This window comes from Acipenser ruthenus, chromosome 32, assembly GCF_902713425.1.
Source record: "Acipenser ruthenus chromosome 32, fAciRut3.2 maternal haplotype, whole genome shotgun sequence".
In the NCBI taxonomy this organism is placed as follows: Eukaryota; Metazoa; Chordata; class Actinopteri; order Acipenseriformes; family Acipenseridae; genus Acipenser; species Acipenser ruthenus.
In genome coordinates, this window is record NC_081220.1 from 7,659,572 (window position 1) to 7,671,833 (window position 12,262).

Below are 12,262 nucleotides of genomic sequence, written 5' to 3' on the forward strand. Positions count from 1 at the left end.
TTACATGCACTTTCGGTGCATCCATCATGTACTCGTTTCGCAGGAGACGGTTCTAAGGTCTCCATGCGTCCAAATCCGGCCTTTTTACCTAAGGTCATATCCCCGTTTCACATGAACCAACCAGTCGAGTTGATGGCGTTCCATCCTCCTCCTTTTTCTTCCCCAGAGGAAGAGCGGTTACACACGCTCTGCCCTGTGCGGGCATTGAGGTGTTATATTGATCGCACAAAGACTGTGAGGCAAACAGAACAGCTGTTCATATGCCATGGTTCTAAAACTTTGGGTCAGCCGTTGTCTAAGCAACGCCTTTCTCATTGGATAGTGGATGCTATTCAGTTAGCATATGATTCTATGGGCCTTCCGCCACCAGGGCAGTTGAAGGCACATTCCACTAGGGGTATGGCAACATCCTGGGCCCTCTTTAGAGGGGTGCCGATGTCTGACATTTGCGCTGCAGCCAGTTGGGTTACACCGCATACATTTATGAGGTTCTACCGGTTAAATGTACTGGAATCCTCTGCTCTGTCATTTGGAGCATCTGTGTTGCACTCTATGACGCCTCAGGTTGTGGACGTCTAGAGTGGTTGACAATATGGTGTGACTATTCCACCTTGGGACAGGTGTCATTGCGAGCATAGACGCTGAGGCGCAGCTCCGCATATGTGTAGATGTACTGCCTACGCAGTTGCGTTATGACGTAAGGCTGTCCTACTGCCGAGAATCCTCCCTCGCGACGGCTTGGGTACACTGTTCCCATACCTTGATGGTTATTTTCGACTTGAAAGGGAACGATAGGTTGCGGATGCAACCCCGGTTCCCAGAAAGAGAAAATAACCATCAAGCCGCCAGGTCGCTCTGGAGGCCTTCACGGCCTGAAGGGCAAAAGAGGAAGTGACTCTCCACGCGCTGCGTATAGTAAGCTCCCTGGGGGGCGGGCTTACACGGCAGCTTGCGCGGAGGCCTATCGGCAGCTTTGACATAAAGCTCAGCCAATCCCTACTGCCTGACGGCAATGTCCCATACCTTGATGGTTATTTTCTCTTTCAGGGAACCGGGGTTGCATCCGCAACTTATCGTTTCGATCCCTCTTGTGAGATTGGCGAGCGGCCATTACTCTTTTCTACTACATGAGGCCTCGTGTAGTTGCAGATACCGTGTGGAGAGCTGTTCTGGTGCTGTAAGGAGACCCCACGGGCCTAGCAGCTCGGCTGAATCGGCTGCATACCCCGGCATCCACCGCGGTTCTCCCGCCGACCTTCAGGCTTGGAACAGCGCCTACCCGGCCCCGATTGTCTTGGCACCGGTGTAACCACCTACGTGCCGACCGCGCCCACCATCGGCACCGACTGTCTCGGCACCGAGTGTTCGGCACCGACAGCGTTCTCCTCGGCGCCGATCCCGCCTAGTCGCCATGTCAGTGCAGTCAACTGAGTCCTCCGCTGGTTTCCACCAGGGCGACCAGTGCGCGACGAAGCTGCCCAGTCAGGATGAGCACCGGTCCTGCGCCAGATGCTTAGGGGCAGACCATGCGGTCAAAGCACTGGCAGGTTGGACTGCTCTCCATGCAGGAAGTTGGACTGCTCTCCATGCAGGAAGTTCTCCAAAAGAACTGAACGCAGGAGAGCAGCCCCAACCAAAGCAGAGTATCTCTCCCCAAGCCATGGGAGAATGAGGTCAGTGGTTCAGGGTCCTCCGCAGAGGTCCTCTAGGACCCCACGTCGGATTAGAACTCATGACCCCTTGGGTTACATTTATTTATTACACAAATAATATTATCTCTACATCTGTGAATAACTTATTTTAACATGCTTATGTGTTTTAGTGGTGGGATTTAATTTACCAGCATCAGCCAAATCAATATTGTTGTGCTACATGTATTCATTTATAGCAATATTTATTCAAACATTTTAATAATTTCTATATTTAAAAAAGTATGTATTTCTACGTGTATTTGTTTACATTTGCATTCATGTATTTATTCATTTATAAAATCGTGCTGTGTTTTGTACTTGCTCTTATTAGAACTGAAGTCACTGAGCCCGATCTTGGATAGATTTGCGCACCAATTAAACGGCCGTTATGTGCAAATGCGCATAATTTTCTATATTCGAAACGTCCTTTTGCGCATCACAATCCATTCTGCGCTGTGCAGAAATAAAATGTATGCATCGCACAATATGGGGGGAGTGGCCGACAATATGTGTGATCCTGCTATTTTCAAAAGTATGTGCCAAGCACAAAACCAGTTTTGCGAGGCATAGAATAACGCTTTTAAAAAGCAAGCGTTAACTCCGCGCACATCCCCCCAGGACTCACACAAGCACGGAACAGCAGGAGCTTTCCAAGGTACCGCTATGGGAAACACCCCGCGAGCGCACAAGACTCCGTCCACATCTACAGTGGGACTATTATATGGTGATTATAGGACAGGAATTCAAAAGAACGATTGTGATAATTGCTTCACTGTTTAAAAAAAAAACATGTTTAAAAAACAATCTGCAGGAAGCTGCTATCTCGACCGCTCTTTCAGACTGAAACATTAGGCTACTATTTACTTTTCTAAGCAAGCATTCTTGGTGCTGCAAGAATAGCTCCCAAAACAGAATGGAGAGTACAGTACGGTATGTGACATAGACCGAGCTGGCAAATACAAAACAACTGTCTGGAGAAGGAGCGGGCTCTGGAGGCAGGGGAGCATAGCGGAGGTAGAGCCAGTCTTCTAGTGCAGGTGGAGTGGAGAGGTCGAGTGGGGGTGTAGGGAGAGATGAGGGTCTGGAGGTAGCTGGGTGCAGTCTGGTCAAGGCATCTGTAGGCTAGTACAAGAGTCTTGAACTGGATGCGAGCGGTGATCGGGAGCCAGTGGAGCGAGCGGGAGTAGTGGAGTAGCGTGGGCGAAGCGAGGCAGAGAGAACACCAGGCGGGGAGCAGAGTTCTGGATGAGCTGGAGCGGACGGGTGGCGGACGCAGGGAGGCTGGCCAGGAGGGAGTTGCAGTAGTCTAGGCGGGAGAGTACCAGGGCCTGGACCAGGAGCTGGGTAGCATAGTTGGTGAGGAAGGGTCGGATTCTTCGGATGTTGCTCAGGAAAAATCGGCAAGTGCAGCCAGAGTGGAGATGTGCTGGGAATAAGAGAGGCAGGGGTCCAGGGTGACTCCAAGGTTCTTAGCTGAGGAAGAGGGAGAGAGTGTGGTAGATTCCAGAGGAACAGAGATGGAGAGATCAGAGGAGGGGGAGGAGGAGGGAAAGAAAAGGAGGTCAGATTTAGAGAGGTTGAGTTTGAGGTGATGCAAGTGCATCCAGGAGGAAATAGCAGACAGACAGGTAGAGATACGGGAGGAGATGGTGGAGTCAGAGGTGGGGAAGGAGAGGAAAATCTGAGCATCATCAGCATAGAAATGGTATGAGAAACCATAGGATGCGATGAGGGGGCCCAGGGAGCGGGTGTAGAGAGAGAACAGGAGAGGACCCAAGACTGACCCTTGGGGGACTCCAGTTAAGAGAGGGTGAGGTGTGGCGGTTGCTCCACGCCAGGTTACCTGGTAAGTGCGGTTGGAGAGGTAGGAGGAGAACCAGGCCAGAGCAGTGCCAGAGATCCCCAGGTCAGCGAGAGATGATAGTAGAATAGAGTGATCAACAGTGTCAAAGGCAGCCGAGAGGTCGAGGAGAATTAGGACAGAGGAGAGAGAGGCAGCTCGGGCACACTTAAGTGAGTTGGTGACAGACAGGAGGGCGGTTTCAGTGGAGTGAGCAGAGCGGAAGCCAGATTGGAGAGGGTCAAGCAGAGAGTGGTTGGACAGGAAAGCAGAGAGCTAGCGGTGTACAGTCCGCTCGAGGGTTTTGGAGAGGAAGGGTAGGAGGGAGACAGGACGGTAGCTCTGGAGGGAGGTGGGGTCGAGGGTAGGTTTTTTGAGGAGGGGAGTGATAGAGGCTTTTTTGAAGGCAGAGGGAAAGACACCAGAAAGTAGAGAGGTGTTGAGGAGGGAGGAGATGAAGAGGAGTAGAGTAGGAGCAGCAGCTTGAAAGAGGTGAGTGGGGAGGGGGTCCAAGGTACACGTGGTGGGTTTGTGACCCTGGAGCAGGGAGGAGAGGTCAGAGTCTGAGAGGGGCAAGAAGGTGGAGAAGGGGGGTGAGTTAGTAGGGGTTGCAGTGGGTGTAGGAGTTGGAGCGGGAGAGGGTGCGGGGGAGGGAGAGGTGTTAAAGAGTTTGCGGATATCTGAGATTTTAGAAGAGAAGAAGGAGGCAAAGTCATCAGGGGAGATAGAGGAGGGAGGAGGAGGGGGGGAGGGTTTAGGAGGGAGGAGAAGGTAGAGAATAGTTTACGTGGGTTGTTAGTGGAGGCTTGGATTACAGATTGGAAATAAGCACATTTAGCAGAGGAGAGAGTAGAGGAGAAGGAGGAGAGGAGAGTGCGGTAAAGGTCTAGGGCAGCAGGGAGTTTGGTTCTCTTCCATTTCTTTTCAGCAGATCGCAGTGTGATTCTTGCCGAGCGGAGCGCAGAGGAGAGCCAGGGATGGGGAGGGGAGGGGCGAGCAGGACGGGAGGTGAGGGGACAGAGGGAGTCGAGGGAGGAGGTGAGTGAGGAGAAGAGGGTGGAGGTAGCAGAGTCTACGGAGAGTTGTGAAAAGGAGTCGATAGGAGGGAGGTGAGAGAGAGCAGTGGAGGCAAGGACAGAGGGGGAGAGAGAGCGGAGGTTACGGCGAGAGGTGACAGTGGGGGTAGGAGGAGCAGGGAGAGGGGGGAGAGACAGAGAAAAAGAGATGAAATAGTGATCATAGAGGTCCAGGGGGGTGACAGAGAGGGTGGAGGGGCAGCAGGCCCTGGAGAAGGTGAGGTCCAGTTGACGGCCAGCTTTGTGGGTAGGAGGGGACGGAGAGAGACAGAAGTCGAAGGAGTGCAGGAGAGGGAGGAATCCAGCAGAGTGGCTGGGGTTGGAGAGATGGATGTTGAAGTCACCCAACAGGACAGTCGGGGTAGACAGAGAGGGGAGGGAGGAGAGTAGATAGTCGAGTTCATCCAGAAAGTGAGTGAGAGGCCCAGGGGGGCGGTACAGAACAACGAGCAGGAGTTGACAGGGAAAGGTTAGTTGGACTGCATGAAATTCAAAGGTATTGACAGAGAGCGAGATGAGATCGGAGGGGACAGAAAAGAGTAAGGAGGGAGAGAGGAGAAGACCCGTCCCACCTCCCCGTCCAGTGAGACGCGGGGTATGGGTCAGGACGTAGAGAGAGGACAGGGCAGCAGGAGTAACAGTGTTATCAGGGGACAACCAGGTTTCAGTGAGAGCAAGGAAATCGAGCGAGAGGTGGGAGGCAAAGGCAGATATGAAATCAGCTTTGTTAGCAGAAGAGTGACAGTTCCAGAGTGCACCAGAGAGTGTGCGGGAGGGGGGGAGAGGCAGAGAAATGAGGTTAGAGGGGTTGGAGGAGCAGCAGCGGAGGGAGGGCAGAGGACGAGGACGAGAGGACAGAACAGGGATGTGAGAGACAGTCATAGCAGGGCAAGCAGGACAAAAGGCACAGTAGGAGCAGTAGGGTGGAGGGTACAGACCTGACTAGTAGATAGCTTCTTCTAGAGCCCAGTTAGGTTTGGATCTATTGGAATAGCGTCTCAGTGCAGGCCTCCCCTTGCTGGACTCCCACAGCTAGACTCCCGGCTCTTTTGTTGAGGCTCTTCTGTTGGCTGGCGCAGAAATAGGCTGCTTAATATAAAAAGAACAACTGCGTGGAAACCAATCAGATAGCAAATCAACTTCTGTACAATTAAACCACTCACCTGGTACTAATCACACACCAACTCAGCTAATTCAAACACCACCTTACAAAGTTACCAAATGTAGTTAATTAAAAATTACTTGAAGCAGGAACTTGCCTATCTGCCTCAGTCCCTGGTTCCTGTAGACTGACCACTATTATATGCCCACCCTTAAATAGAGTTATATTTAAGAGCAAGTAGTAACTGCAGTAGAGTATTTAATTATGGATGGACCAAACTTGCAGGTCGCCACTGTCACATTTTCCAGGAAATCACGGCTAATACTGAGAAAGAAAACAGATGAGAACCTAACAGAAAACTAGTGAAAAACACTGCACTGATTAACTGAACGGGTCAAATGTAGCCTACTGAATTACTGAATTGATGAATTGTTGAGGGGGGAGAGTGGCGCATCCAGCTGAGGCGCTTCATCTGAAATGCAGGGTGTGCCCTATAGCCTGGAGATCGCTGGTTCCAATCCAGACTATGCCATCGCCGACTGTGGAACAATGCCATCGCCGACAGGAATGCCGAGGGGGCGGCGTACAATTGGCAGAGTGCCACCCGGGTTGGGAGGGCTTAGGTCAGCTTGGTAATCATTGTCTCAACAAGCTCCAGCAACTCCTGTGGCGACCGGTCGCCTGCGAGTTGTGGGCGGAACTGCGTTTCCTCCAACACCGCTACAGCCAGGTGCGGTTGTCTTTGCTGTTGCAGTGTGACAAGAGGAGGGTGGCTGACGGCGTTTGTTTCAGAGGATGCGCATGATGAGTCTTCGTTCTCCCGAGTCGATACGGGAAGTTGCAGCAGCGCCATAAAAATAACAATTGGATATTCCAAATTGGGAGATTTTTTTTAAATATTACAACAAAATAAATTAAATAGTTAAGCTTCAAAAAATCTATTTTTGACTGAGCGAGTTAAGTGTGTACGGTATCCTGACAACACAACACGTTGAAAACACAGAAAAGACATTGAGAAAAAAAAGTTTCCTATTTCCTGTTTAATTAAGAAAATACAATAAATAAAGATTATTCTCTTACTTGTCTTCCTGCCATATCCCCTCGTTTTTTCATTTTTTCGTTTTTTTTCTGTTTGTTGTTGGGCTGCCATCTTGGTAAGAGCTTGTCAATTGTCGCATGTGAACACATTCCCTACCAAAATGTCCAGTACAGTACAGTACCGTGCTGTTAGATTAGACTGGACTGTATTGAATTAGCTGGCTCTCAGATCCCCAGTACAGTACCGTGCTGTTAGATTAGACTGGACTGTATTGAATTAGCTGGCTCTCAGATCCCCAGTACAGTACCGTGCTGTTAGATTAGACTGGACTGTATTGAATTAGCTGGCTCTCAGATCCCCAGTACAGTACCGTGCTGTTAGATTAGACTGGACTGTATTGAATTAGCTGGCTCTCATATCTCCAGTACAGTACCGTGCTGTTAGATTAGACTGGACTGTATTGAATTAGCTGGCTCTCAGATCCCCAGTACAGTACCGTGCTGTTAGATTAGACTGGACTGTATTGAATTAGCTGGCTCTCAGATCCCCAGTACAGTACCGTGCTGTTAGATTAGACTGGACTGTATTGAATTAGCTGGCTCTCAGATCCCCAGTACAGTACAGTGCTGTTTTTAAAATCCATAAAATGTTGTAAAAAGTTAAATTCCTGAGATCTAACAATTATGAAAATGAATGAACAAAATAAACAAATAAAAATACATAAATGAAAAAAATCAATACACAACTTTATAAACAAATTCCTAAAATTACACAAATTCAGTCAATCCAACACCTTTAGAAAAAAAAAAAGTACAAAGTAACACGGAACAGTCCATTTTAGATAGTATAGGGGGTGATTGGTCTAAGGCTATTGTGCATATTATTATTATTATTATTTATTATTATTATTATTATTATTATTATTATTATTATTATTATTATTATTATTATTATTATTAGTATTAGTATTATTATTATTATAGTATTATTACTAGTCCAAACTCCCTCACCCCTCTCTTTGACTGCACCTAAATGGACCAGTCCCTTAAAAAAAAAAAAAAGTCATTTTCCACTGAAATTAAATAAAATACACGCAATTTCAAACTAAAAAGAAAACAGTTTCAAATTGTAACACCTGAAACACATTTTGTGTGTATATATATATATATATATATATATATATATATATATATATATATATATATATATATATATAATCTTTAAACATCTTAAAACAGTTGCAGAATATTTTGTAGGGATTTTCGTAGCAATTAAGAAAGTCAAAGAGAGAGAGAGACATAAAACTGGGAAAAAAATGGCAAAACACTTTAAAAGAAGTGTAATTTGTAATTCATTATGAACAGAGCTGCACAGAGCAGGTCTATAGGAAACTCAACACTGCAGAGCTGCACAGAGCAGGTCTATAGGAAACTCAACACTGCAGAGCTGCACAGAGCAGGTCTGTAGGAAACTCAACACTGCAGAGCTGCACAGAGCAGGTCTATAGGAAACTCAAAACTGCAGAGCTGCACAGAGCAGGTATATAAGAAACTCAACACTGCAGAGCTGCACAGAGCAGGTTAAAAGGAAAGAGAGATCAACACTGCAGAGCTGTACAGAGCGAGTCTATAGGAAAGACAAAATTTCATTTTTTTTATATAACTTTTTAGATTAGTTCCTTTTAAAACAGTGCTTTCCCTGGGTCTCTCTCAAACACTTTCAATGAGACTCCCTATCGCACAGCAATTTCAATAAGACTCCCTATCACACAGCAGTTTCAATAAGACTCCCTATCACACAGCAGTTTCAATGAGACTCATCCTATTTCACAGCAGTTTCAATGACACTCCCTATCACACAGCAGTTTCAATAAGACTCCCTGTCACACAGCAGTTTCAATGAGACTGCCAATTGCACAGCAGTTTAAATGAGACTCATTATCACACAGCAGTTTCAGAGCAGAGCTGGTCTATAGGAAACTCAACACTGCAGAGCAGTAATTGAATCGTAATATCTTTTCAATATAGACTTTAAGGGGAAATTCACAAATGCTCTTCACATGGTTTCAGGAAAAAGAAAGTGAAGGGTGAGAGAGAGGGAGAGGGTGAGAGTGAGGGAGAGAGAGAGGAGAAAGAGGGACGCGTCTGGACAAACACCTCTGGATTTCCCGTTTGCTTCTTTCAAACAATCCAACTTGTAACAACGAATAGTGGAGTCTTCGTTTTCATATTTCTCCCAGTAGTCTTGCTCTTTAACTTTCGTCAATGTGGACTCAGCTTCGTAACTTTTGGTTTGACTTTTATCTGGACTGATGTAACTGTTGTCTTGCTGTTGTCCTTTCTTTCCATCCAAGCCTTTAGATTTGTTCGAATTCCCCCCGCTTGCCTTGCCCGATTTGGGGAACCACCATCTCGTTCTGGTGCTGAAGGTGTAAGTGACGCGGGCTCTCGGATAGTAAGGCATCATGGGGCAGGGAGCGAAATCGATTTCTCTCAAGAACCTCAAATCTAGACCTTTCCTTTCCTCGGGACCGGCGCAGAGGATCTCGGAGCTGGAGATCCGGACCTGACGGAACCATTCCCAGAGAGGGCGGGCCTGGCAGGAGCAGCTCCAGGGGTTTCCGTTGAGTCTGAGGAACTGCAGGGACGAGAGATAGTAGACGGCCGAAGCAGGGAGGTCTGTTAGGGCGTTGTTGAAGAGGAAGAGGGTGGTGAGGTGACCCAGGTCCCTGAAGGATTTGCAGTTGACCCGTCGCACTCGGATCTCGTGGAGGAGGAGCCTGTCCAGGTTGACCAGCCCTCTGAAGACATTTTCAGACAGGACTCGGATTCGGTTGCCGTGGAGGAAGAGGTGAGTGAGATTCACCAGGTCTGAGAAGAGATTGTCCTGAGAGGGGGAGAGAGAGGGAGGGGGAAGGGGAGGGACAGAGATTGATATTTGGCACAAAATTCAGTACTACCAAAAATTTGTATGTTAAATTATGAAATTAAAATTATTTGTGTTATAGCTCTCCTGTATGTATCTGCCTCCTGTCAACCCCACCAGGAGCAGGATTGAGACACACTGTATTAGATAGGATAGAGGGGGCTCTCCAGGAGCAGGGTTGAGACACACTGTATTAGATAGGATAGAGGGGGCTCTCCAGGAGCAGGATTGAGACACATTGTATTAGATAGGATAGAGGGGGCTCTCCGGGAGCAGGATTGAGACACACTCTATTAGATAGGATAGAGGGGGCTCTCCAGGAGCAGGGTTGAGACACACTGTATTAGATAGGATAGAGGGGGCTATCCAGGAGCAGGATTGAGACACACTGTATTAGATAGGATAGAGGGGGCTCTCCAGGAGCAGGGTTGAGACACACTGTATTAGATAGGATAGAGGGGGCTCTCCAGGAGCAGGGTTGAGACACACTGTATTAGATAGGATGGGGGGGGTGGGGGGGCTCCAGGAGCAGGGTTGGAGGCACACTGTATTAGATAGGAGGTCTCTTCTCTCTCTCTCTCTCTCTCTCTCTCTCTCTCTCTCACCTGAATGTGTTGCAGCAGGTTGTCCTGCAGGTAAAGGAACTGCAGGCTGTAGAGTTTTTTGAAGATGTTTCCGGGCAGGGTCCCCAGCTGGCAGCGGTATATGTGCAGGCTCTGCAGCTTGTCCAGCCCCCGGAAGGAGTCGGGATGGAGGGTGCGCAGGGAGGGGTTATCCCCCAGGTCCAGCTCCTCCAGATCTCGCATGTCGCTGAAGGAATCGGGTTTGATGGAGCTGATGTTGTTGGAGTAGAGCCACAGGACCTGATGAGAGGGAGAGAGAGAGGAGGGGGAGAGAGAGGAAGATCATTTTCAAGCTCAATTTCGAGTTACAGTCAAACCTGTATTAAGAGACCTGCACTCAAGGGACAGTCAAATAGTGTCTCTTAAAAGAGGGACCCCCCCATACATTTTCTATTTGTCTCCGACATCCTACCTTCCTGTAATTATATATGTATGTTTAAAAAACTCTGTAAAAGACTACATATATGAACAAAATAAGTACTGGAATTGAATTACATTTAGATTATTGTGTGGGCTTGCACGTTGTTGTTTGAGGACAAAAGCTTGAGTGCGTTTGTCTATCTCCAGCCTCTCCCAGCCGAGAAGGAGTCACTGCGGGGGAGATCGCAGCAGCAGCAGCAGCAGCAGTGGTGAGGCAGACATAGTCTTAAAAACAATTTATAAATTGGGGGAGAAAAGGGGGTTACAAATAATTGTGAAGTGTGAACAGGGCAAGATGGTACCTGTGTCTGGAAGCCGAAGGACTGCGCCCGCAGCTCTGTGATGCAGTTGTTTTGGAGGAATACTCTTTGGCTGTCGTAGGGAATGCCGGCCGGCACCGCCGAGAAGTTCTGAGACTGGCAGCTGACCGTCATCGGGGAGAGGTAACAGACACACAGCCTGGGGCAGGAATAGGCAGGGCTAGGGGAGCAGACTGCCAGCCAGAGCAACAGCCAGACAGACACCGAGCCTGCGTGGGGAGAGAGAGGAGAGAGTGTGAGAGAGGAGAAGGGAGGGGAGAGAGATAGACTGATAGATAAACAATATGACAGACAAGACAGAAAGGCAGATAAACAAATATACAGACCGATTTGAAGTCATGTCTCAATGAACATTTGTGGCACTGCCACTTAAATTGAATGTTTGGTTCTACATGGTACAATAAACGTACCATGTGTTGCGCCTTAATTGGGCAGCACGGAAGCCTGGCCAGGTTCCAAATACATTTCGAGGTTCTTATTCGCTGGAAGCGGCAGCGTTGTTAATGGAAAGATTGTTTTAGACAAGTATAAATAGTACCTTTGTTACGCCATAGGGGGGAGCTGCTTACCTGCCTTTTGAGTTCCTGTCGTCTCCTTAGTTCCTGTTTAGAGACTCTTCCTTGTTTTTGAAAAGTCCGCGGCGTTCTTTTTCCCGGGGTGGTTTGCCATGGTAGAGCGATCCTGTTTACCTTCGACTGTCGTTCTTGTTGGAAGTTGATTTGTTTTTTTATCAGCAAGTGCTTTGTTCCAGTTTCAGGCTGTTTAGCCGGTGTTGTTCACCTTTGCTGCCCACGATCGCTAAAGCCTGGAGCCGGCTTGTAATGCACCACGTTGCTGATGGGGTTGGTTTTTCAAGTGCATGTTCATAGTTTTTGTGGATTACTGGTCATCATCTTCCGAGAGGATCTTCAAGCAAGCGGGTACCCAGGAGTTTGGTGAGATCGTTGTTTTTTTATTTTTGTTGCGGGACTGTTTTGTTTTTTTGTTTTATTTTGTTACTTTGTTCTCGCAATGGATATTTTGCTGGCTTGTTTATGTTTTGTTTTTTTGCTCGGAACTTCTTTTCCATCTTGTTTTGTTGAACAGTTTCAATTATTTTAGCCAATAAATGTTTAAGGTTATCCCGTGTTTCTATAGTGTATTTATTGGGGGATCTCGCGTCCTTGATGCACTGTCGCTTCGCCCTTCCCCTTGTTAATAATTTGAGTATATTTGATACAGGGAGG

General features: G+C 47.8%; 1 protein-coding gene across 1 annotated transcript; it reads right to left on the bottom strand.

Moving 5' to 3' along the window:
• Positions 1 to 1,313: 1,313 nt before the first annotated feature.
• LOC131703098 (reticulon-4 receptor-like 2) lies at positions 1,314 to 11,216 on the bottom strand (the record flags this gene model as incomplete). Its single annotated transcript, XM_059005965.1, has 4 exons — positions 1,314 to 1,500; positions 8,943 to 9,634; positions 10,279 to 10,536; positions 11,019 to 11,216. Coding segments are annotated over 4 exons (1,335 nt in total), but the record flags the coding sequence as incomplete, so codon positions are not given.
• Positions 11,217 to 12,262: the final 1,046 nt, after the last annotated feature.